Genomic DNA, 25,795 nt, shown 5'->3' with positions numbered 1-25,795 from the left:
TATCTGGTGTATCTCTTTTGGATTTCTGCACCCCAAGTGCATCACTCTGCATAAGCACTAAGTTATGTGATTAAAGCCAATTGGCAACCGCAGAAAGACATTGTTGTAATGGTCTAATCTTCAGCTGTGATGTGCAGGTTGGATAATAAAGAAGAATATTATTTGAATAAATGAAAGCTTTTAATTCCTGCACCTTGAATTATTGTAGCTAGTGGGCTAATAAAAATGTTGAACAATAGGGGGGGATAAGATGGACCCCAGAGGCATATCACTAATGATAGAATATTGTGAAGAAGAAGAAGTATTCATTTTAACTGTAAATGAATGATCTTAAAGAAAGGAAGAGAACCATTTAAAAACTTTATCCCGAATACCAATATCAAAATGACAAGCCAGTACCTAAATCCTAATTATGCCAGCAGATTTCCTGAAGCTGTTATCACTATTTTGCCAAAGTCTAATAAGGATCCAACCTATGTTTCCAACTATAGGCCAATCTCCCTGCTTAATACAGAATATAAAATATTTTGCTAAAATCTTATCAAATAGGTTGAGGAACATCATAGGCTCTGTAATTCACCCTAACCAAGTAGGTTTTATGCCAGAAAGACTTGTTATGGATAATGCACATCTTTTTTCATCATATTTCCATTTTAACTAAATCTGATCATTTCCCCATTGCGACTATGGCGGTAGACACTGAAAAAGCTTTTGACAGGGTAGAATGGGAATTTTTATTTGCTGTGTTACAGTGATTTGGCACTCCTGATAATTATATTAAATCAGAATCCTATATAGTCAACCTACGGCTCGTATTATTACTAATAATTCCCTATCAAAATATATTAAACTACCGTGTTTCCCCGAAAATAGGACATCCCCCGAAAATAAGACCTAGTAGAGGTCTTGCTGCAATTGTAAAATATAAGGCCTCCCCCAAAAGTAAGACCTAGCAAAGTTTTTTTTTTTTTTGTTTTTTCTTTTAAAGCAGGGCCGCTGAGAGCCGGACAAAGTTATCCCCCCACCCGAGGTCGCCGGGCCCCCCCTCCACCCGCCCTCTGTCGCTCCCGGAAGTTGGAACTAACCTTAAACGCCTCCTTTCACCAAGTTCGCACTCGCAGCAGCAGGGCAGGCCACTCCTTCCTTCCGTGTCCCGCCCTCGCCTGACGTAACGTAACGTCTGCGAGGGCGGGGCACGGAAGGAAGGAGAGGTCTGCCCTGCTGCTGCTTGCTGCAAATGCGAACTTGGTGAAAGGAGGCGTTTAAGGTTAGTTCCAACTTCCGGGAGCGACGGAGGGCGGGTGGAGGGGGGGCCTGGCGACCTTGTGTGGGGGGATGACCTTATCCGGCTCTCAGTAAATTGTGGCAAAAAATTGGCGCAGAAAAAATTATTTGTCCGCTTGTATTCTATAAAGGGCATCCACACTTTATAGAATAGCGCCTAATCCGTGCCTAACTTGTCGCCTGCATTTATGTCTGCTGAAAGCAGGGGTAGATGCAAGAGCCTAAATTAGGCACAGATCGGGTGTATTATGTAAGAGTGCACATAATTCATAGGAATGCCCCCCTAAATGTCCCTCCCGTCCCAATATGCATGTCAGGATTTACACATGGATCGTTATAATATACAATCCATGTGTAAATCCCAATTAAGACCAATTAACACCAATTATTGGTGCTGTTTGGCTCAGTCAAGTTACATGTGCAAATCGGCAATGCATCTGATTGTGCTCACAACTTTTGTCGCATATATAGAACTCCACTTTCTTTAGTTCGTTCACTACGATTTTAATGGTAGAATTTCTAAGACCATAAAATACACTTATGAATCACTAAAAACCAGCCCAGCAGGGATAGTGAGTTGTGCAGTGGTGGCAAGGGCTTCAAGGGGATGGGGCAAGGTTCTTGGGTGGGAAAGCATGGATAGATGTCGCATGATATAATTTCCAACTCCTCCGTCTGTATGTACGTCTGTGAGATTGGTAGAAGGGCGTCACAGTTTGAAAGGAGCAGTTTCCTAACTGCTGTGTTTCAAGTATCAATGTTTATGTGGCAACTGCTAGACCTCACTTTTCCGTATAAATACTATTTTTGGGGGGACTTTATTTCACTAGAACTGCAGAAAGAGCAGATCGTGCTCCTTGGACGACTCCCGGTCAAGCCTTTTTTTCCCCACACCTTTTGGAGGCCCTTTGGTAAGATTGCTTCTCTGGCTTTTTCCTGGCTCTCTTTCTGTTGGGTTTCAGTTTTGATATTTTTATGGCGTCTATCCCTTGTTGTTTAGGGTAATCACTTAACCCCACCCCTTCCTTGAGTCAGGCCTCCTTTTAGTATCTCTAGCTGTCTCTCATCTATTAGCTCTTATCCTTGCTCCCAGTTTGAAGTTTATCTTTTTGAGTCTTTTATTTAACTGTAGGTCGCTTCGTCTCAAATCTTCCCTCATATAAGATACTCTAACTGCTAATCCCCAGTCTATCTTTTTTCTAATCGAGACATGACTCAGGGATGGAGAGGCTCCCTATCTTACACAGTGTGTACCTGCTAATTACTTTTTCTACTTCTAGATACTCTGCCCCATGGGAGAGGAGTGGTGGTTCTTGCCCCCTCCTCCCTATCTTTTTCTTCTCTGGATTGATTCCTTCCCTTCGTCTGGATGGCTCACTCCCCTACCTATTGTTAATTTTTTTTCCGCTTTCTATACACTCAGAAACTCTTGACCAGTTCTTTAATTGCCTAACAGATATCGGTGTTCAGTTTCCTCGTGATTCTTGATGACTTCAATTTCCATGTTGATAACCTACTTTGCTCTTCTGATACATGGTTTCTTTCATTACTAACTGATCTTTCTCCAACATGTCCCATTCCCTACTGATCAGACAGGACACATTTTGGATTTAGTTCTCACTCATTCTTCAGCTCCTTTTTTGCTTGATCGTTTCTCCTTTTCCTCCCTTCCTTAGTCATATCATAAGTTTTTCTTTATTTGTTGCATCTTCTAAATCCAATATCCTGTCTGCAAGTTCATCTTCTCTTGATTTTAGAGCTGTTGATCCTTCTATAGTCCTCTCTCTTCATGTAGCTGTTTCCTCTGACTTTGCTAATCTATCTATGCCTGTCCAGACATCTCACTGGTGTGCTAGACTTAAACTGGCCCTTGAGACTTATGTTGCTTTTCGATTACCTACTATGACCATCTGGTCAAGTAAGCCTTGGTATAATAGGCATCCTCATTTAACTAAGCGTCAATTATGTCATGTTGAGATAACAGGCAAAAAGTTAGAACTCCTGCATCTGTTAACTCCTATTGTTCTTTGCTCCAAACTTATTTCACCCAATTGAAGGATGTTCACTATGAATATTCTAGGTTGTTCCACAAGGCTCCTAATACTTCACATGCCCTCTTTTATCGTCTCTCGGCTATCTTCCACTGATCCTGCTGGTCTGTCGCGCTCATTACTGTCATCTGACAGTAATGCTCAGTGTTTCTTTCATAAGATCCAGAAACTTTGGCCTGTCTCTCATCCCCGTAATCAAGGATTTCCCACCTCTGCCCTGTTTCCTTACCCCCTTCTGCTACTTCGTTTCTGTCTTCTGTTGTATCTTCCATTAGTATTCATTTTTCATCTTGGTCAGCTTTTAATCTTCTGTCTTTACCTGATCTTATTAGAACCTACAACTCTGAAGAAGACATTCTGTAATTTGGATTCTTTGTCTCCTTCTTGGCTTAATAACTTTGGCCATCAATTGCTGCCTTCCATCTTGTCCATTATTAGAAACGTTCTGTCTTCTAGTACCTTTCCTTTGGAATGAAAGACTTCTGTTGTTTACCCTGTGCTAAAGCATTTTTCCCTTTAATAAACTCGATCCTTATAACTTTAGACCATTCTCTCATATTAATTTATTACTTATTTATTAATTTGGATATTGCTTACACGTTTTTCAGTGGGGGCTCAAGGTGAGTTACATTCAGGTACACTTGGTATTTCCCTGTCCTTGGTGGGCTCACAATCTAATTTTGTACCTGAATCAATAGAGGATTAAGTGACTTGCCCAAGATCACAAGGAAGGTGGTCTTCTATAATCTTACTGATCACATCAAGATGACTTCTCTTTTACATCCTAGGCAATCGAGATTCCGTAAAAGACACTCTACTGAGACTATTCTTTCTTCCCTTTTGAATGATAGTCACACTGCTTTTGATAGAGGGGAAGATGTTCTGTTAGTGTCTTTGGATTTAACTGCTGCATTTGACGTGGTGGATCACCTTCTTTTACTTTCTCGATTAGCTTCCATGGGTATTTCGGGCACTGTTCTTCATTGTTTTCCTCCCTTCTATCTAACCATTACTTTGTAGTTCAAACTTCACAAGACTTCACTGTGGTGTTCCACAAGGTTCCATTCTGTCCCTCATTTTATTTTTATTTTTGAAAATATATTACAAGTCAACACTTGTTACAGAAATACAGAGATAATATTCAAGGAAGAAAACTAAATAAGCAATTAAGTAACTATTGTTTAACCCTTTAGTTCCCCAAAAGAAGGGGAGAAAACTTGAATTTACAAGGAGAACATAAGAAGAAAAATTATTAATAAAGAAAAGGCCCTAAACTGAATAATCTGCAGCCATTTATAACCATCATGCACCATGATGATACAATCCTACTGAAGATCTTAACATAAGAACATGGGTAGCCATACTGGGTCAGACCACTAGTCCATCTAGCCCAGTATCCTGTTTTCCAAACAGTGGCCAAGCCAGGTCACAAGTAGCTGGCAGAAACCCAAATTGTGGCAACACTCCATACTATAAATCCCAGGGCAAGCAGTTGATTTCCATTTCTGCCTCAATAGCAGACTATGGACTTTTCCTCCAGGAATTTGTCCAAACCTTTTTTAAACCCAGATACGCTAACCGCTGTTACCACATCCTCCGGCAAAGAGTTCCAGAGCTTAGCTATTCGTTGAGTGAAAAATTATTTCCTCCTATTTGTTTTAAAAGTATTTCCATGTAACTTCCTCGAGTGTCTCCTAGTCTTTGTACTTTTGGAACGAGTAAAAATCGATTTACTTCTACTTATTCTACACCACTCAGGATTTTGTAGACCTCGATCATATCTTCCCTCATCCATCTCTTTCCAAGCTGAAAAGCCCTAACCTCTTTAGCCTGTCCTCATACGAGAGGAGTTCCATCCCCTTCATCATTTTGGTCGATCTTCTTGAATCTTTTTTAATTCTGCTATATCTTTTTTGAGACTAGAACTGAACGCAATGCTCAAGGTGTGGACAAACCATGGAGAGATACAAAGGCATTATAGTGTTTTTGGTCTTATCACCATCTCTTTTCTAATAATTCCTAGAATCCTGTTTGCTTTTTTGGCCACCGCTGCACACTGAGCAGAAGATTTTAGTGTATTATCCACAACAACACCCAGATCTTTTTCTTGAGCGCTGACCCCCATGGTGGCCCCTAGCATCAGGTAACTATGATTCGGATTATTCTTTCCAATGTGCATCACCTTGGATTTGTTCACATTAAATTTAATCTGCCATTTGGACGCCCAGTCTTCCAATTTCCTAAGGTCTTCCTGCAGTATTTCCCAGTCCTTTTGTGTTTTAACAACCTTGAATAGTTTGTATCATTTGCAAATTTGATCACCTCACTCATTCCAATTTCCATATCATTTATAAATATGTTAAATTGTACCTGTCCCAGTACAGATCCCTGTGGCACTCCACTGTTCACCCTCCTCCACTGAGAGAAATGACCATTTAAACCCTACCCTGTCTTTTCTGTCCAGTAACCAATTCCTAATTCACACCAGAACATTGCCTCCTTTCCCATGACTCTTTAATTTTCTCAAGAGTCTCTCAGGAGGAACTTTATCAAAAGCTTTCTGAAAATCTAGATGTACTACATCAACCGGCTCACCTTTATCCACATGTTTCTTCATGCCTTCAAAGAAATGAAGCAAATTGGCGAGGCAAGACTTTCCTCAGCTGAACCAATTCTGACTGTCCCATTAAACCATGTTTGTCTACATGTTCTGTAATTTTATTCTTTATAATGGTTTCCACTATTTTGCCCAGCACCGACATCAGGCTTATCTGTCTATAATTTCCCGGATCACCCCTAGAACCCTTTTTAAAAGTTGGCGTCAAATTGGCCATCTTCCAATCTTCAGGTACTACGGACAATTTTAATGACAGGTTACATATTACTAACAGTAGATTAGCAATTTCATGCTTGAGTTCTTTTAGTACCCTTGGATGTATGCCATCTGGTCCTGGTGATTTACTACTCTTTGATTTGTCAGTTTGGCTCAGTACATCTTCCAGATTTACCGAGATTTCATTCAGTTCCTCTGCATCACCACCCTTGAAAACCAATTCTGGTACAGGCAGATCTCTTACATCTTCTTCCGTAAAACAGAAGCAAAGAATTCATTCAGTTTCTCTGCTATAGCCTTGTCCTCCCTGAGCACCCCTTTTGCTCCTTTGCGATCTAACGGTCGCACAGATTCCCTTGCATCTTTCTGCTTCTGGTGTACCTGAAAAAGTTGTTACTGCGAGTTTTGGCTCTGCTTCAAGTTTCTCTTAATATTGTCTTTTAGCCTTTATTAATGCTTTGCATCTGACTTGCCAGTGGTTATGTTGCTTCTTTATTTGAGTCCTTTTTCCATTCTTTGAAGGACAATCTTTTGGCTGTAATGGCTTTTTTTTTTTTTTTCAACTATTAACCATGCTGGCTGACATTTCTCTTCTTTCCAACTTTGCAAATACGTGGAATGCATCTGGACTGGCTTCCAAGATGGTATTTTTGAATATCGTCCATGCCCGATTAGTGTCCTAACCTTTGCAGCCGATCCTTTTAGTTTCTTTTAACCATGTTCTTCATTTTATTAAAGTCCCCCTTCTTGGTATCTAGGAAGGTACGCAGGTGTTGAGGGTCAAAAAATACATATTTCACTCTTAGGAGGAGTGGCCTAGTGGTTAGGGTGGTGGACTTTGGTCCTGGGGAACTGAGGAACTGAGTTCGATTCCCACTTCAGGCACAGGCAGCTCCTTGTGACTCTGGGCAAGTCACTTAATCCTCCATTGCCCCATGTAAGCCGCATTGAGCCTGCCATGAGTGGGAAAGCACGGGGTACAAATGTAACAAAAATAAAAAAAATAACATATAATACATTTACATGAATGTGCTAATAAAAATGACACTCCTACAGATTGTGTTTCAGCTCTTATAGCCAGAAACAATTTACACCTATGTACTTCTGGCGAAACATCAGGATACAGAAGTATCAAGACAACTGGAAACCCACTGGAAAAAATAACTAATGCAGTCCAAACAAAACAGGCAGGTAAGGAGATAGACTGTGACTAACACACCTATAGAGTTGTATAAAATTGGGAAAAAGACCTCAGACGCCTGTGCTTTTTATATGCTGATATAAAATACAGCTATTACAGCGCAGTGCTGGCTTCGATCATAGGTCCCAAAATACCCAACGGTATCAATTTTTTATAATTATATACATATAAAATCATTTTGCATTTAACAACAATATTTGGAAAAATTCAACTTATCTTTTGAGCAACAGTGCACGGCAGTAGCAAAACGTCCCTACGGGGCCCCATTTCACCAAAAGGCTTCCTCAGGGGACTCTGTGCTGCCTTTGGTGTTTAAATGCTCAATGTCTATGGCTCTACGTTATAACCGGCGGTTATATTGAAAGAACTCAAACATGAAATTGCTGATCTGCTGCTAGTGATCTGTGTTGTTAAAATCATCCGTAGTACTTGGAAGACTGGAGGGTGGCCAATGTGATGCCGATTTTTAAAAAGGGTTCCGAGGTGATCTGGGAAATTACAGGCCGGTAAGTCTGTCTTCAGTACCAGGCAAATAAAGAATAAAATTATAGAACACATAGACAACGTGATTTAATGGGACAGAGTCAGCATGGATTCAACTGGGGGAGGTCTTGTCTCCACGAATTTGCTTCATTTGTTTGAAGGCATGAATAAACATGGATAAAGATGAGCTGGTTGATGTAATGTATCTAGATTTTCAGAATGCTTTTGACAAAGTACTTCATGAGAGAATCCTGAGAAAATTAAAGAGTCATGGGATAGGAGGCAATGAGGCATATTTTCAAAGCACTTTGGGAGGCTAAGTTCCATAGGTTTCTATGGAACTTTGGGAGTCTAAGTGCTTTGAAAATAAGCCTCAAAGTCCTTCTGTGGATTAAGAATTGGTTATGAGACATAAAACAGAGGGTAGGGTTAAATGGCCATTTTTCTCAGTGGAGGAGGGTGAATAATGGAGTTCCACAGGAATCTGTACTGGGACTGGTACTATTTAATATATTTACAAATGATCTGGAAATTGGAATGACGAGTGAGGTGATTAAATTTGTAGATGACACAAAACTATTCAAAGTTGTCAAAACGCATGCAGATTATGAAAAATTGCAGGAAGACCTTGGGATACTGGAAGACTGGGCATCCAAATGGCAGATGAAATTTAAGGTAGAGGAAAGCAAAGTAATGCACATTGGGTAGAATAACCCAAATCATAGTTATATAATGCTAGGTTCCACTTTAGGAGTCAGCACTCAAGAAAAAGACCTAGGTGTGTTGTAGACAATATGCTGAAATCTGCCCAGTGTGCAGTGGCATCCAAAAAAAGCAAACAGGATGCTAGGAATAATTAGGGGAGGGATGCAAAATAGGACCAAAAATGTTATAATGCCTCTGCATCTCTCTATGGTGCCACCTTACCATGAGTATTGTGTTCAATTCTGGTCAATGTATCTCAAAAAAGATATGGTGGAATTAGAAAAGATTCAATGAAGAGCGACCAGAATAATAGAGGGGATGGAACTGCTCCCATATGAGGAAATGCTAAAGAGGTTAGAGCGCTTCAGTTTGGAAAAGAGTTCGCTGAGGGGGGATATGATTGAGTTCAACAAAATCTGGAGTGGGTGGAGGTGAATCGATTTTTCACTCATTTAAAAAGTACAATGACCAGGGGACACGGCACCATCTTGGAAGCACAGGGGGACTCACGGCTCCAGGTTTCTGCCGACAGTGAGTGCAGGGGAAAGCCTGAGCTTGAAGCGCAGATGAGGGATTCTCACGTATTGCTCCCTGCTTCCATTTCTGCAGCAGGCAGGGGAATCTTTTTCTCCCAGTTCGTCTTGTTAATGCATCAGGCGTTTTTAATGAAGAGAGCTCTGCCTGAGTGCTCTTTTTGGTTCTGGCCTTGTTGATCCTCCTTTGGTCCCTCAGGCACTTCCTTCTTCTGGGGGTTTGCTGCCTTCTTCTCCTGCGGGCGTGCCTGGCCCTAATTGCAGGCGGGTTTTTTTTTTGAGTCGGAGGACTCTGGTAGGCCCTCTCGGCTGGAGGACAGAAGGTGGGGGTGCCGCAGGAGCAGGATGACCCTAAGGTGGTCCATATTTTCCATCGTGACGAGCTCCCATCCCTCATTTCGGAGGCTTTACAGGCTCTCTCAGTATTGAGACGTGGCTCTTGCCTCTTCATATAATCCCAAGATGGCTAGCACTAGGAAGCCGACTTGGGCGATTCCAGTCCACGAGTCCATCCAAGAGCTCATCTCTGCTCAGTGGTCGGATCCGGATGGCTCCTTGAAGGTGGCTAGAACTATGTCTCGTCTTTACCCATTTCGGGAGGAGCATCTGGCTCTGTTTGGGCTTCCTAAGGTGGACTCTCTCATTACAGCCATTACTAAGAAGACTACTCTCCCTATTGGGGGGGAGGTCGCAATAAAGGATATGCAGGACCGTTGCTTGGTCTTCCTTGAAACGGTCTTTTGAGGTTTCGGCCCTGGCGCTGCAGGCTGCTATTTGCAGTTCTTACGTAGCTAGAGCGTGTCTCTCTTGGCTTCAGCAAGTAGTTGAGCAGTCTCGGAGGGTTCTGGTTTTCTCTCTGAGGTGGCCCTGCGGATGGAATCAGCTTTGGCCTTCTTGGCTGATGCCCTATATGATTTGGTGAGGACATCAGCCATACAGATGTCCTTGACAGTGTCGGCTAGACGCCTCGTTTGGCTTCGTCATTGGGTGGCTGATATGGCTTCGAAGCAGCGTTTGGCAAGGTTGCCTTTTAGAGGGAAACTCTTGTTTGGGGAGGACTTGGAAAAGATTGTTAGAGATCTTGGTGATTCCAAGTTTCAGTGTCTTCCCGAGGATAAGCCGAAATCTTCGGCCAAGGGCTCCTCCTGCTCTTTCTCCTCTAGACCTCGGTTTTGAGAGGGACCTTGGGTTCAGCTCAGCGGTCCTGCTTTCAGCAGAAGGCTTCCTTTCGTTCTGACAAGCGCTGTGCTGGGTCCGGTAAACGACGGGGGCAAGGGACATTCCTTCCCAATGATGGGGCGCAGGTCCTCGCTTTTCCTCCCTGTATAGGCGTTTGTCTCTTTTCCTTGAAGAGTGGGCCAAAGTAACGTCAGATTAATGGGTTCTGGACTTGATCAGAGGCGGGTACAAGTTGGAGTTTGCTGCTCCAGTTGGAGACGCCTTTTTGGAGTCCTGCTGTGCTACTGCTGTCAAACGGGCAGCGGTTAGAGACACGTTAAGAGTCTCTCCTGCAGCTCGGAGCAGTGGTTCCCGTTCCTCAGAGTGAACGTTGTTCCGGTCGGTACTCCATTTATTTTGTGGTTCCCCGAAAAGACGTAACTTTCAGGACAATTCTTGACTTGCACAGGGTCAATGAATCCCTATGAGTGCGGCATTTCAGCATGGAAACGTTACGTTCAGTCATTGCGGCAGTGCAGCCAGGGGAATTTCTCATGTCTTTAGATCTCAGAGGCGTACTTGCATATCCCTCCTCATCAGCAGTTTCTACGCTTCGCAATCTCAGTCCGCCACTTTCAATTGCACACTTTGCCTTTTGGTCTGGCCACGTCACCTCGCACCTTTTCCAAAGTGATGGTGGTGGCGGCGGCTTTCCTCAGAAGAGAGGGTGTCCGAGTTCATCCTTATCTCGATGATTGGCTCATCCAGGCGGATTCGGAAGGAGTGAGTCGACTTGTGACTGCCCGGTTAGTAGATCTTCTGCAGTCTCTGGGTTGGGTGGTCAACTTCTTCAAGAGTCGTCTGACCCCCTCGCGGTCTCTCGAATATTTGGGCATTTGTTTCAGCATGGCGTTGGGTTCGGTCTTTCTTCCCGACAGCAGGCATCTGCTCTTACGCGTACCTCGACCTCGGGCTTGGGATTATGTCCAATTGCTGAGGTTGATGACAGCCACATTGGAGGTGGTTCCTTGGACGAGAGTTCATATGTGACCTCTACAGCTTTCTCTTCTGAGTTGCTGGACCCCAGTATCTCTGGAGTATCAATGGAGGCTGCCTTGGATTCCTGCGGCAAGACTCAGCATGGATTGGTGGCTCTCCAATATCAATTTGCGGCGGCGGATGCCGTTGGCTCCCTCTCAGTGGCTGGTGGTGATCATGGATGCCAGCTTGATTTGTTGGGGGGGGGGGGGGCGCATTGCCTCAACCACTATGCAAAGAGACAGTGGATGACAGCGGAAGCGAAGTGGTCCATCAATCGTCTGGAGCTCAGAGCTATTTTCCAGGCCTTCCGCAGAGTGTTGGAAGGGCAGCCAGTCCGAGTTCTCTCCGACAATACGTCAGCTGTAGCGTACATCAACTGGCAGGGAGGCACTCAGAGCACAGCGTTGGCCACAGAGGCAGCCATCATTCTTGATTGGGCAGAGCATCAACTAGTCCTTCTGTCAGGTGCTCATTTTGCCGGGCTAAGCAACGTCCAGGCCAATTTCCTCAGCAGACATTGTCTGGACCCGGCGGAATGGGAACTGGCGGCTGAAGACTTTCTTCTGATTTGTCGCAAGTGGGTGACCCCTCTAGTCGATCTCATGGCGTCCGACGTAAACGCAAAGGTAGATCACTTTTCAGCACAAGGAGGGATCCCCGTTCTGCAGGAATCGATGCCCTGTCTCAGCCGTGGCCGTTGGACCTCCTTTATGTGTTCCCTCCTTGGCCTTTGATAGGAAGAGTTCTCCTTCGAATTTGTCGGCACCACAGGTTGGTGATTCTAGTAGCTCCAGATTTGCCACGCCAACTGTGGTATGCAGATCTCAGACGTTTGTTAGTGGCAGCTCCACTTCGCTTACCTCTCATTCCGGACCTGCTGCATCAGGGGCCAGTGACTATGGAAGATCCCTCCCTCTTTGGCCTTACAGCCTGGCTATTGAGAGGGCAAAGTTGAGAAAGAAGGGCTATTCTAACTCAGTTATTGCTACTGTGCTGCAGGGCCCGCAAGCGCCTCTGTGGCCTACGCACAAGTTTGGTGCACCTTTGAGTCGTGGTGCACCGTGAGGTCGTCTTCGCCCCTGCTAGCTTCGGTCTCGCAGATGTTGGATGTTTTTACAGGAAGGTTTACAGAAGGGGCTAGCCTACAATTCCCTTCGGGTGCAAGTAGCAGCCTTGGCTTGTTTTCAGGGACGAGTGGTGGGGTCCTCTCTGGCTGCTTATCTGGACGTGGTCTGGTTCTTGCGGGGGGCCTTACATCTTCATCCTCCTTTGTGTTCTCTGTGCCCATCTTGGAACTTGGGGGTAGTTCTGACGGCGCTCCAGAAACCTCCGTTTGAGCCGCTCAAGCGTGCATCAGAGAAGAATTTGACGCTGAAAGCGGGTTTTTTTGGCAGCCATCACTTCAGCGCGGAGAGTGTCGGAGCTTCAAGCTCTTTCCTGTCGCGATCCTTTTTTGCAGTTTTCAGAATCTGGGGTTACGGTTTGAACTGTGCCTTCCTTCTCAAGGTTGTTTCGGCTTTCCATCTCAATCAGCCGATTTTTCTGCTGTACTTTTGGAAGGAGGATTTTCTTGATTCCTTTGGACAATTGCGTCTTCTCGATGTGCTGCTGCAGTATCTGCAGATGTTGAATGAATTTTGGTACTCCGATCATCTCTTCGTGTTGTTGGCGAGTCCTAGGTGTGGGTTTCCTGCGTCTAAAGCCACCATTGCTCGCTGGCTTAAGGAAGCTATTTTTTTTTTGCTTACCTAGGGTCAGATAGGTCTCCCTCAGAGGCGTTTAAAGCGAATTCCACGCAGGCAATGGCCTCTTCGTGGGCTGAAACGGGTGTCTTCTCTCTTTTAGAGATTTGTCGGGCAGCTACTTGGGCTTTTCATCTTTTGTGCGGATGCGTGGTTTGGAGCGCAGGTTCTCTCTGGAGGAGCCACATGTTCCCACCCAGTGTAGGGAGTGCTTTGATACATCCCACCAGTTCCTGGATTCATCTGCTGTTGATAAGGAAGGAAAAATTAGGACTTGCTTGATAATTTTCTTTCCTTTTGTAACAGCAGATGAATCCAGGATCCCTCCCTTTCTGGCTGTATGTCCTCTCATTCTTTTGTTTTCCAGATTGCAGAATTGTGATATGCAAGAGCAGAGATGTTACAATGACAGTTATATATCAGGAGGTTGATAAAGTGCCTCCTTCGTTCAAGTTGTTTGCTCCGGTTTAAGGGGCAGTTGTTCACTGTGAGGGAAGTTTGTGTTCTATTTCTTCGGTCTGCTTTGGAATGTTCGTATACTGAAGCGGGAAGTAGCTGGACACCCAGGGTCACAGCCTTCATTCAGTGTTCTCTATCTCCACCTGCTGGTAGGCGGATACAACCCACCAGTTCCTGGATTCATCTGCTGTTACTAAAGGAAAGAAAATTATCAGGTAAGTCTTAATTTTTCCATTACACCAACAAGCAGGGGGGCACCAGATCACGCCCTCTATGTCAGGAGTCCATCTGGATGTGGCATTCGGTTCGTCAACATGTCATGTTCCTTCAAGCCACTTATCTGGCAGGCATAAAAAATACCCTGGCGGACAGACTGAGCAGGATAATGCATCTGCACAAGTGGTTTCTCCATATGGGCATAGCTCACAAGGTCTTCCGAGTGCAGGGCACCTGCGGTAGATCTTTTTGCCACTCGGATCAACCACAAGGTCCCTCAGTTCTGTTTCAGGCTTCAGGCCCATGACAGGTTAGCGTCAATTGGGGGACAGGTCTTTTGTATGTGTATCCTCCCATAGCTCTAGTGGGGAAGACTTTGTTGAAACTCAAGCAAAACCACAGAACCATGATTCTTTTCGCACCATATTGGCCGCAGCAGATATGGTTCCCTTGACTTCTGGAGTTATCCTCCAAATAACCATGGCGATTGGAGTGTTTTCTGACCCTCATCACACAGAACGAAGGGTCTCTTGTACATCCCAACCTTTGGTCTCTGGCTTTCACAGCTTGGATGTTGAGAGCCTAAAATTTGTTTTCTTGGGTCTTTCGGAGGGTGACTTCTGGGTCTTGGTGGCTTCCAGGAAAGATTCCAGTAAGAGGTGTTATTATTTTAAATGGAGGAGGTTTGCTGTCTGGTGTGAGAGCAGGGCCCTAGATCCCCTTACTTGTCCTACACAGATCCTGCTTGAATGCCTTCACTTATCAGAGTCTGGTCTCAAGACCAGCTCCGTAAGGGTTCACCTTAGTGCAATTAGTGCTTATCATCAATTAGAGGATAAGCCCAACTCTGGACAGCCTCTCGCTTCATGAGAGGTTTGCTTTTGTCAAAGCCCCCTGTCAAACCTCCGTCAGTATCATGGGATCTCAACGTCGTTATCACACATCTGATGTAAGCTCCTTTTGAGCCACTGAATTCCTGCCATCTGAAGTACTTTAACCTGGAAGGTCATTTTCTTGGTGGCTGTTACTTCAGCGCGTAGAGTTGTTGAACTTCAGGCCTTAGTGGTAGATGCGAAAGTGGTGTCGGAGTTCCATCTGAATCAATCGATTGTCTTGCCAACATTCTTTCCCCGACCTCATGCCCATCCTGGTGAAAACAGCTTGCACACCTTGGATTGTGAAAAAGCATTGGCCTATTACGTGGAGCGGACAAGGCCCGACAGACAGTCCACCCATATTTTTGTTTCTTTTGATCCCAACAGGATGAGTGTCGCCGTTGGGAAATGCACCATTTCAATTTGGCTGGCAGATTGCATTTCCTTCACTTATGGTCAGACTGGTCTGGTCTTGGAGGGTCATATCACGACTCATAATGTTAAAATCATGGCCTCATCGATAGCCTACTTGAGGTCAGCCTTCATTGAAGAAATTTGCAAGGCTGCGACGTGGTCTTCAGTCCACACATTCACATCACACTACTGCCTAGAGCAGGATACCAGACATGACATTCGGTTCGGCAGTCAATGTTGTAGAATCTGTTTGGGGTCTAGAATCCAACTCCACCCTCTTGGGCCCATTTTTATTCTGTTCCAGGCTGTACTCTCACTCAGATTGTATATAATTTCAGGTTAATCTGTGTTATGTCCTTGCCATTGTGAGGTCCAATTGACGACTGTTGTTTTTCGTGAACCTGAATGCTAGGGATTCCCCACTTGTGAGAATATATAAGCCTGCTTTTCCTCTGAGAAAGCGATATTTGCCTGTAGCAGATATTTTCCGAGGACAGCATGCTTTATATGCTCACAGTCCTTCCCATCTCAGCTTGGAGTTGTCTCCTTTGTTATTTTTACTTTATTTTTTTGCTATAGTATTAAACTGAGGGGACCACGTTCTCGTGGTGGGTGGGAAGGCACTCGCTCATGCACAGTGGAGCACATCTCGCACTCCATAAATCTCTCTTTTAGCTTTGGTAAATTCTGGACCTGTGTCACCCACTTTTGAGAATATGAAGTCTGCTGTCCTTGGAGAATACCTGCTACAGGTAAGTATCTTCGCTTTTACTGCTGTTTTAGGGCGAAAACACTGAAGAGCAGTGCAATGAAGTTATTCATTTTGTTTGCTAGTAAACTACTTTTTTTGAACTAGTATCTAACCATTGACTTTATTGCCTGATTGGACTTCAGAATTTCTTTATAAAGCACTTGTCATGTAACTAGATTTATAAAAACTGTGCTAGGCTTGGGATATAATTTGTGCTATGATGCGGAAGCTCTGGGTTGGAATGCCATATCCATTGGGGCTGGGCTTTCCATGGAAGGGTTGTGCTGAAGCCTAGGGAGGAAAGAAAAACTATAATTACTGTGCCAGCCCCTGCCTACCAAAACATAGTACTGAAAGTGCATTAATCCTTAAAATTGGCTCTGTAGTGCTACTTGGGCATTCTGTTAGGGGTAGGAGGAAAATGACAAAATATTGAAGTCTTGCATGTTTCTTTTTAAAAGCACATCTATTATCTTCACCCACAGCCCTCATGTCCAGCCAGCTGAAAGGACAAGATTGATCTTTCTATTACGTCACCAAGGATCAATCCAGACTACTGGGTTACATCCTTTATTTTTTTTAATTTTTATTTGTTACATTTGTATCCCATATTTTCCCACCTATTTGCAGGCTCAATGTGGCTTACATAGTACCGTAAAGGCATTCGCCAATTCCGGTATGAACAAATACAGTAATGTTGTGGTAGAATAAGGTTCGTGTGTACAGACACAGGGAATCTTAGAGAGGAAGAGAATCGTAGAGAGGAAGAGTTATTATATGTCCATTACGAGCTTTGGTTTCGTTGTGCTGCAGGGTACAGGCATTTAAGTTGGGTCGGTAGGGTATGCCTTTTTGAACAGGTTAGTTTTTAATGATTTCCGGAAGTTTAGGTGATCATAAGTTGTTTTCATGGCTTGTGGTAATGCATTCCATAGTTGTGTGCTTATGTAGGAAAAGCTGGATGCATAGGTTGATTTGTATTTGAGTTATCAACTAGCAGATGGACATAGAGAGCACTGTTAAGCTGTTCTATTTGTAGCCTTGTACATCCAGCTCAAGCCAATATTCTGTATCTCCAGCAGTTTGGTTAGTCGTGCCTGTACAGCTTGACTAAGTTGGTGGGCTCTGGACCTTCTCAGGCCAGGCTTGGGGTTGAGAGCTTTGTACTGTGGTGTAAACTTGGTGGTCCATGTCCCTCCCCTCTACCGCCTCGGCTGTTTACTCTTTTTCTTCTCCTTCCTCTTTATTTAAAAAAAGAAAAAAAAAATAATTCCCGCGGCTATGTTTTCCTACTGCTGAGGGGAGTCTCTGTGCCTCAGGCCTGACATTACCCATGGGGACGGTTTGGACAGTGTAAATACTGTTGTGATGTCCCTTTATGTAGGTCACGTTGTTGCGAGCATGTAAAGTGCTGTTCCTGGTGTGGGAGCCTGAAAACGGCATTGGGGAAGTGCACAATATGCAACTTTGGAAGGGGTACAGACTCATCCTTTTGTGGGTCTGGAGATGAGTTCCAAGGCCCACAGGGTCAGAAGTTGAGGGTGATGGTTTTGGCGGGCTGTTCTACCACGGGAGTGCTGTCACACGGTGCAACCGTGTCCATTTTGAATGCCAGAGTATTTTCCTCTCTGCAGCTCTCTGATGCTTTCCTGTCCGATTTGGCTTCTACAACGCTTCCTTCATTGCGAATGGGGGGCTTGCCCCCCTCATTTCCTTTTTTGCCTGTGTTTGTTCTTTTAATGCACCAGGTGTTTCTTATTTATTTATTTATTTATTTACAAACACTTGATATACCACATATGCCAGGAACTGGCTTCTAAGTGGTTTACACAAAGCTAATTATAATTAGGCACACACACACAAACAGTCAGGGATGGGAAGGATACACGAGAGAAGAGCGATTTTAACAGCTGTTTTAAATTTGCCAAAAGAAGGTTCAGATCTGATATGTTCATGTGCAGGAGTTCCAGAGCTTTGGGCCAGTATAGCTTATAGCAGTGGCACGAGTGATATCAAGAGGCAGCAGGCTGAGGCTTGCCCCAGGTGTCAGCTGCGGCACCAGAGGCAAAGAAGCACAGGCTGGAGGTTTTACAGGAGTGGGAAGTGGATTCTCCCTCCTCTCGTCCGCTGTCCATGGGCGTCCGTTGGGCAGGAACCCATGTTTCTGGAGGAGCAGGAGTGCCTTGGGGGCTGATGGTGATGACCCTTCGGCTGCCAGATTGTTTGCTAAGGATGAACGTTCTTCTTTGATCACTCAGGCACTTGAGGTGCTTCACATTACTCCCCTGGGAGGGCAGGACCATCCAGTGATTCCCTCCATTATGCCTGGGACCAAGAGGCCTCCAAAGTCATTTCATGTCCATGAGGCCATGGATGAGTTGATTCAGGTGTGCTGGGAGTCCCCGGAGTCTGGCCTGAAAAGTGGTCAGGGCCATGTCATGCCTTAACCCCATTCTTCCAGTGGAGCTAGATCGGTTTGGTCTACCCAGGGTTGATGCCCTGGTTACAACTGTCACAAAGACCACCATCCCTGTGTAGGCTGGTATGGTGCTGAAAGATGTGCATGATCACAAGATTGAGGTGGCTGCTCTTTGCTTCCAGACTGTGGTCTGTGCATCCTATGCTGCTTGGGCATTCCTGTCATGGTCACAGCAGCTTATGGAGCCGGAATTCCATTCAGCTTCGCCCACTGTGGAAGTGGGATTGTATTACGTGGCTGATGTTCTGCATGATCTGCTTCAGGCCTCGGCCAAACAGATGGCTTTGGTTGTGTAATTACGCTGTGGATGCTGCTTCCAAGTCGTGCCTGGCTAGGCTCCCTGTTTGGTGAGGACCTGGAGAAGCTGGTTAAGGATTTGGGTGATTCTGAGATCCAGCATGTGCCTGGGGTTAGGCCTAAGGTGCAGTTTGGTCCAAGCGGGTTTTGAATACGGAAGGCTAGTCGCTACTGGCCCAGAAAGGGTCAAATGACTCGGAGGCAGCGTTTTCTACAGAGCCAACCTTCCTTTCAAGGCTCCAAGAAGTCTGTCCCAGCTGGTGCGAGGCCCTCCCCCTTTGCCTCACAATGACGGGCTGCGCGCTCATTCCTTTCCAGGTCCAATCAGGGGAAGACTTTTCCCTGTTCTTCGAGGAGTGAGCCAGGATTACCTTGGATTAGTAGGTTCTCGATATTGTGTGGGAGGGGTACTAGCTTGAATTCTGGCGCCCTATCATAGATGCCACCTTAGTGTCTCCCTCCAGAGCTCCAGCCAAGCAGCATGCAGTCCTGGACACTTTGCAAATGTTTACTTTGTGGACCCCAAGAATGACGGATCCTCCTGTCCAGTTCTGAATCTCAAGGGCACTCAAAATGTAATATTTCCACATAAAGACTTTGCTGTCAGTCATTGCCTCAGTGCAGCCAGGATCTCTAGGAGACTTACTTTCACATTCCCGTTTGGCCTTTGCACTGGCTGTTTCTCCCTTTTTAGGTCTTCGGCTGCTACTTCCAGTTCAAGGCAATGCCCTTTGGGATGTCCATGGCACCCAGGACCTTTTCCAAGATTATGGTGGTGGTAGCTGCTCATTTGCAGAAGCAGGGAACACAGGTCAATCCCTATTTGGATGACTGGTTATGCGGGCTCCTTCCTGGCGGGACAGCGAGGAGGCTTCCTTCAGGGTGGTTTCCCTTCTGTCTGTGCTGGGATGGTTGGTCAGTTTTGACAAGAATCACCTGACTCTGACCCAGTCCATGGGACTATTTAGGAGTGTGCTGCAACACTCGCGCAGCTTGGGTTTTTCTGCTCCCTCCTCACCAGTTGAAGATTCATCAGCAGATAGAGAACCTGTTGTCCATCCAGAGCCCCAGGTCCTGGGACTACATTCAGGTTTTAGGGTCCATGGCAGCCACGCTGGTGCCCTGGGCGCATTTTCAAATGTGGCTGCTTCAGGCTTTGCTCTTGAGCCGTTGGTCTCCGGTCTCAGAGAATTACGAAGTTCTGATTCCCTGGTTGATCCAGGCCTGGGCAAGCATGGCATGGTGGCTCTCGCTTCAGAATCTCCAGGCGGGTCTTCTGCTTGCTACGCAGGCCTGGTGTGTGATAATGTCAGGCATGAGCCTGTCTGTATATGGGGCCCATTATCTCCATCACACAGCACAGGCTTGGTGGTCTCCAGTGGAGACCTCTTGGTCAATCAACCGCCTGTAGCTCAGGGCCATCAGGTATGCTGTTCTCAGCTTTGCCCTGCTCATCCGGGGTCAACCTGTGTGTATCTTCACGGACAGCGTGACAGTGGTGGCTTATGTCAGTCGGCAAGGGGGAACCCAGAGTGCCCTCTTTGTTAAAGGGCCGCCTTGTACTTCGTGCACTCTAGTGGGCTCCGCTTGAGCCTCTCATTCAGGCCACGCTTAAAGATCTTATCTTGAAGACAGTGTTCTTTGTGCCTCTCGACTCGGTTGAGGCAGATCTCAGAGCTCCAGTCTTTGTCTTGCAGAGATCCTTTTCTGTGGTTTTCATCATCCAGAGTGTCAGTCCGTCCGATTCCTTCCTTTCTGGCCAAGATGGTTTTGACCTTTCACCTTTATCAGACCATTTTTCTTCCCTACTTCCAGAGGTAGGATTATGACTCGGAATATGCAGCTTTGCATTTGTTGGACGCCGAGTGCGCTCTGTTGGGCTACCTCAAAGTTACCAATGACTTCCGTGGGTCAGATAATCTCTTAGTTCTGTTTTTGGGGCCCGCTGGTGAGGGATGCTATTTTGGTGACTTACCTGTTGTTGGGCGAACAAATGCCGCTTCATGTTAAGGCGCATGCCACTCGGTCTCTTTCTGCCTCTCTGGTGGAGGCCCAGGCATTGTCTTTTGGGGAAATTTGTAGATCTGCTACGGTGGGCATCATTTTCTATCTTTTATAAGCATTATAGGGTGGACATGGCAGCTAAGGCAGAGGTTGCCTTTGGTGCTTGGGTTCTATCTTCCATGGTGAGCCGGTCCCACCCTCTGAGTATTGCTTTCTAGACTGATCCTTGGTGACGTAATGGAAGTGAAAATTATGTCTTACCTGGTAATTTTCTTTCCGTTAGTCCCAACGATCAGTCCAGATCCCACCCCTCTTGGTGCTCGGCTGTCCTTTTGTGTGTAGTGTTCAGTTCAAGGTATAGTTGGGATTGATTTCTTGTGTGTTGCTTTCTTCATATGGTTTCAATAAGAGGCAGGATTTTTTTTTCTCTGTGTCTCTTTCCTACTGCTTAGCTAGGGAATATTAGCTTGAGCTGGATGTATAAGGCTATATATAGCACAGTTTAAGAGCACTCTCTATCTCCACCTGCTGGTCGATGAGGGACATAACCCAGTTGTCTGGACTGATCCTTGGGACTAAAGGAAAGAAAATTACCAGATAAGACACAATTTCCCCTTTGATATGCTGACTTAATTGATTTGTGAATGTATATAAATTTAACATATTTTATATTTTGGTATCTTAATAAAACTTACTTATTCTCAGAGTAATATAATTGGCAAGATTTCTATAAAAGTCTTTATGGTTTTTTTGTTGTAGGTAATTGAATTGGTTCAGAAATATGGCCCAAAGCGTTGGTCTTTAATTGCAAAACATCTGAAAGGAAGAATAGGCAAGCAATGCAGAGAAAGGTGGCATAACCACCTAAATCCAGAGGTAAAGAAGTCTTCATGGACAGAAGATGAGGACCGAATTATATATGAAGCTCACAAGCGCTTGGGAAATCGATGGGCTGAAATTGCAAAGCTGCTTCCTGGGAGGTAGATTTTCTGCCATGTTTGAATCTTGCGTGCTTGCATTTTTCCTCAGTGTAATTGACTGTATAAAATCTTAATTTAACATACTGATTTTAGCAAAGATAAAATATTCTCTTTTGTATGTTGACACATACTTTGCTTTTCATCCATCAGCTCAGTCTTGAGTGTATGAGTTATGCTTCTCTGTTAATAGGTAAAGACAGATTTAAAATCTGCAAGCTCTGCCTTACAAAAGGCACCATGCAGCCACTAGCTCTTGAGTATTCTTTGTTTCCAGCAGATGGTGATGGGAATTCTGTGCATGAAAGGATTGGTCTGAGATTGCTACTGGGCCCTGTTGGATAACTGGTCACCTAGTTGAGCCCTAGCCATCAGTGGCATATCTAGGGTTTAAAAAAATACTGCCAAAAAGAATTGTGGAAGGGGTTTAAACACAGTGGCATTTCTTGAGGAGGGTCCCAGAAGCTGACAGCAGTGCAGGCCATATCTTTTCACAACTGGATGATGTCATCTGATGGATGTGGATGTCGCCCAGTGCTTTGCCTCTTTAAGAGGCCTTTGGTAGCATCCCACTACACGTGTGCAGGTGCCTTCCTGCCTGACGTGCAAGTGTGGGAACCAGCAGTCTTCGTTTTTCTGCAGAGAAGAAAGGTTGTGGTTTTTGTTTATTATCTTCAGTCATTCATCTATTTTTTTCTCTTGGTTCCATTCTTGCGGAGTTTTCAATGTTTTTTTCTTCTTCATTATTTTACCTTTATTGCTCCCCATAGTGTCCTTTGTTTATTTTTATCTAGTTTCAAGTTTCCTTTATTTTTCGTCTCTGTGGGCCTCCTTAGGCCCAATGTCTATTGGTTTGAATTGAGCTTTTTGGGATGAGTGGGCTGTCTTCACTTTCTCTATTTAGTGGTTTGATTTGGCATTGGCTGTGTTCCCTTCCATGTCCCAGCAGGTTCCCAGTGGCTTTAAGCGCTGTTCAGAGTGTAATTAGGTCATCTCGGGGACTGATCTCCATAGTTGGTGTTTGCAGAGCTTGGGTCCAGACCATGATGCTCATTCTTGTGTCCTCTACTTGCACACGCAGAAGAGGACCCAGAGAGATCCAGTGCAAAAACATTTTGGCACCAAGTCTGGTCCATCGACATGGGCTTTGGAAACATTGGCCCTGAAGACTGATGTGGGTCATTCGGACACTGGGAGGGCACTGACATCGACGAGGTCTCCCCCCTGCCTCGATGTCAGATGCTGTTATTAGTACCCTGGGACCGGTCTGCGTTGGACTGGACACTGAGGTGACAGGAAGATTTGATCTTGTCTTTGTCAGTACCATGGGACTCTGATGTTTGACAACGAGGCAAGCCTAAGAAGAGAAAGCATTGGTCCCCCTCAAAACGCTTTACTGGAAGCATTAGAGCATCAGTTTCGCCAATACCCGAGAAGTATAGGCAACGAGAGGAACGCTCCTTTTCTCTTGAGGCGATGTCGACACCGCAGCTGCCTTTCATTCAGGTTCAGGCTTCCGATTCGGCACCTATAGGTTTGCAGGCTGTCTTACCAATGGCTGGCCTTGTTGCAAGTGCATTGGCATTGAGGGTGCTTGTGCCAGCTATGGCACAGCTCCAGCCCTTCACCTGTGGAGCAGCCGCTGATGCCATTTCCTTAGCAGGCATCGAGGTCTGGGTTGGCCCAGGCAATATCTCGCTCAATGCTGGCGGAGGAAGCTTCCTAGAGGTTGGGTGACATTTCGGTGCCCTGACTGATCTGGACATTCCTCCAGCAGATTGAAGCAGGTTGAGGACTCATAGAGGAGTTTTGAGTCTGAGATGGACCAGTCGTGAGACTCTGATGAGGAGCCTAGACTGCTTCTTGGAGGAGAGGTCTTATAGTGTTCCCTTAGATCCCTCCCCTCCCTTCCACAGAAGAGAAGGCAATCCCCTCCTGAGGGTCTCTCCATCAGTTTTGTTAAGTGGATGGTGGCTGCTATCCCCTTTTATGTTGTAGACTGAGGACCAGCCTAGGACAGAATTGTTGACTATTTTAGACTACGACTCTCCCCCCTAGGGAGTTGGTCATTGTACTCCTCCATGCCATTCTCAGGGACGCACAGATGAAGAATTGGAAGATCCCTCTCTCTGTTCAGGTTGTTCTGAGGAGGAGGATGTGATATGTTGCGACCAGAAAGCTCCCAGATTCGAGAAGGCCCAGTTGCCACACCACTGCATGATGGTCGAATCCACTGTCAAGAGGGCCAGAAGCTCCAGGACTCGTTCCTTGGCTCCCCCTGGCAGAAAGGCTAGGATTCTGGATTCTTTTGGGAGAAAGGTGTCTCGGGTCTTGATGCTTATTTCCCGCATCCAGACCTACCAGCTCTACATAGTGTATACTTGGTCCATGGTTCAAAGTCATGCTAGACTTTGTGGACTCTCTCCCATAGGAGCAGGCTGCAGAGCTTTGCCAGCTGGTCGTGCCGCAGAAGGAGTGCAGGACTTGCCTGGCTGATGTTCCGTGCTGAGGAGATAACGTTTTGGGAACAAGGTAGAGGAGGTCATGGACCTCATTAAGAAACACTGATGATATCAAAGTCCCTCTCTTGGAGGTTTTCCACTGGGCCTTCTAGGAGTACCTATTTCTCTCAAAGGCATAGGGACATTCCTATCCGCCCCAGCACTCCTGGCCGAGGCAGCAGTGTACCCCAGAGCCCCAGCAGACTCCCCAGTCAAATCAGAGGACAAGCTTTTGACTGGCTCCAAGGAGCATAGCCTCCATCCAAGTAGGAGTTCGGACGACTTGCTGATAGGTGGGGGGAGGCAGACATTTTTTCCAGGATAGGTGGCCCCTTGTATTCTCTGGCTAATGGGTTCTCCAAATTGTCTGCCACAGTTGCAACTTCCATTGGTTCAAATTGCCCACTGGGAGCATCTTATCTCAGCTCTCTGCACAAGGAGATACTTGCAGAGGAACTCTCCACCCTTCTAAAAGCCAATGCGGTGAAGCCTGTTCCACCAGGGCAAGAAGAGCGGGATTCTATTTCAGGTACTTCATTGTGCCCAAGAAACCTTGGAAGGGGGGGAGGGGGAATCTAGTCCCGTCCTAGACCTCAGGGACATGAACAAGTATCTAGTCAAGGAGAAGTTCAGGACAGTTTCAGGTGAACAATTGGCTATGCTTACTGGACTTAAGGATGCCTATACCCACATTCAGATACTTCGGTGACTAGGAAATATCTCAGATTTTGTGTGGGGACACACCATTTCCATATTGTGTACTGCCCTTTGGCCTTGCAGCAGCTCCCAAGGTCTTCACCAAATGTCTAGTGGTAGTTGCAGCATCGCTACTCGGACTGGGAGTGTTCCCCTGCTTAGACAATTGGCTGGTCAAGATCATGTTGAAGGAGGGTGCTGTTGAGTCGGTGGGAAAGACTGCCAGGTGCTGGACTACTAGGTTTTGTGGTCAAATACCCAAAGTCCCACCTGCTCCCTGTACAGCCATTGGAAACAGTTGGAGCCCTACTAAATATGGTACAAGCTTTGGGACTACCTCCTGCAGTTATGGGTGGATTCTCTTACAGCCATTGCCACTAGGGTCATCAGCAACTGGCAGGCAGATGTTGAGGCTGTTGGAACACAAGGCCTCAACCATTCATGTCACAACCATAGCACGCCTCCATCTGAGGGAAGCCCAGTGGACCCTAGTTTCCCAGTGGTCTCGGGCCAAGCAGAACCTAGTGGATGTCATCCACATCACCCCACATTGCTTCTCTGATGAACTATTCGCTCCAATTTGGCCCTATGACTACCTTTCCAAATTCTTCCACCTCACAAGGTAATAACCATGGATGCATTCAACCTGGGCTGTGGGACAGAGACTTGCTGTCTTCCAGGAAAGATTCCACCAGAGGAGTTGTTTCTTAAATGGAAGAGGGTTTGCTATCTAGTATGAGAGTAAGGCCCTAGATTAGTACTACTACTACTACTACTTATCATTTCTATAACGCTACTAGACGTACGCAGTGCTGTACACTTGAACATGAAGAGACAGTCCCTGCTCGACAGAGCTTACAATCTTTACCTCAGATGTTAAGGTAAGAAGCAAGGTTTTGTACTGTGTAAAGGATGGAAACCATATTGTGTAAACGGTCATTACCAAAAATGAATTCCTGAAATTGCTGGTATACCAAAAAACTCCATGGGTTTAGCAAGCCAAGGAATACCTGCAACTGGCTGATAGCTATTCACTAAAGACAAATCTGCACTAGTGGATTTAGGAATAGGGTAAAAATTATACCAGAAATAGAA

The 25,795-nt window shown here is 45.5% G+C and overlaps 1 protein-coding gene across 3 annotated transcripts in view; it reads left to right on the top strand.

Annotated features, from left to right (window-relative positions):
- MYBL1 (MYB proto-oncogene like 1) overlaps positions 1-25,795 on the top strand; it is a 300,163-nt gene that overhangs the window by 54,221 nt on the left and 220,147 nt on the right. For all 3 annotated transcript variants that reach the window (XM_030190161.1, XM_030190160.1, XM_030190159.1), the window contains exon 5: positions 21,286-21,506. In XM_030190161.1, coding sequence (XP_030046021.1) covers positions 21,286-21,506 — 221 coding nt within the window. The remainder of the gene's footprint in view (positions 1-21,285; positions 21,507-25,795) is intronic.

Source organism: Microcaecilia unicolor, chromosome 1 (assembly GCF_901765095.1).
Source record: "Microcaecilia unicolor chromosome 1, aMicUni1.1, whole genome shotgun sequence".
Classification (NCBI taxonomy): Eukaryota; Metazoa; Chordata; class Amphibia; order Gymnophiona; family Siphonopidae; genus Microcaecilia; species Microcaecilia unicolor.
Note: the sequence above shows the minus strand (reverse complement) of the source record. Positions and strands in the feature narration are given on the sequence as shown.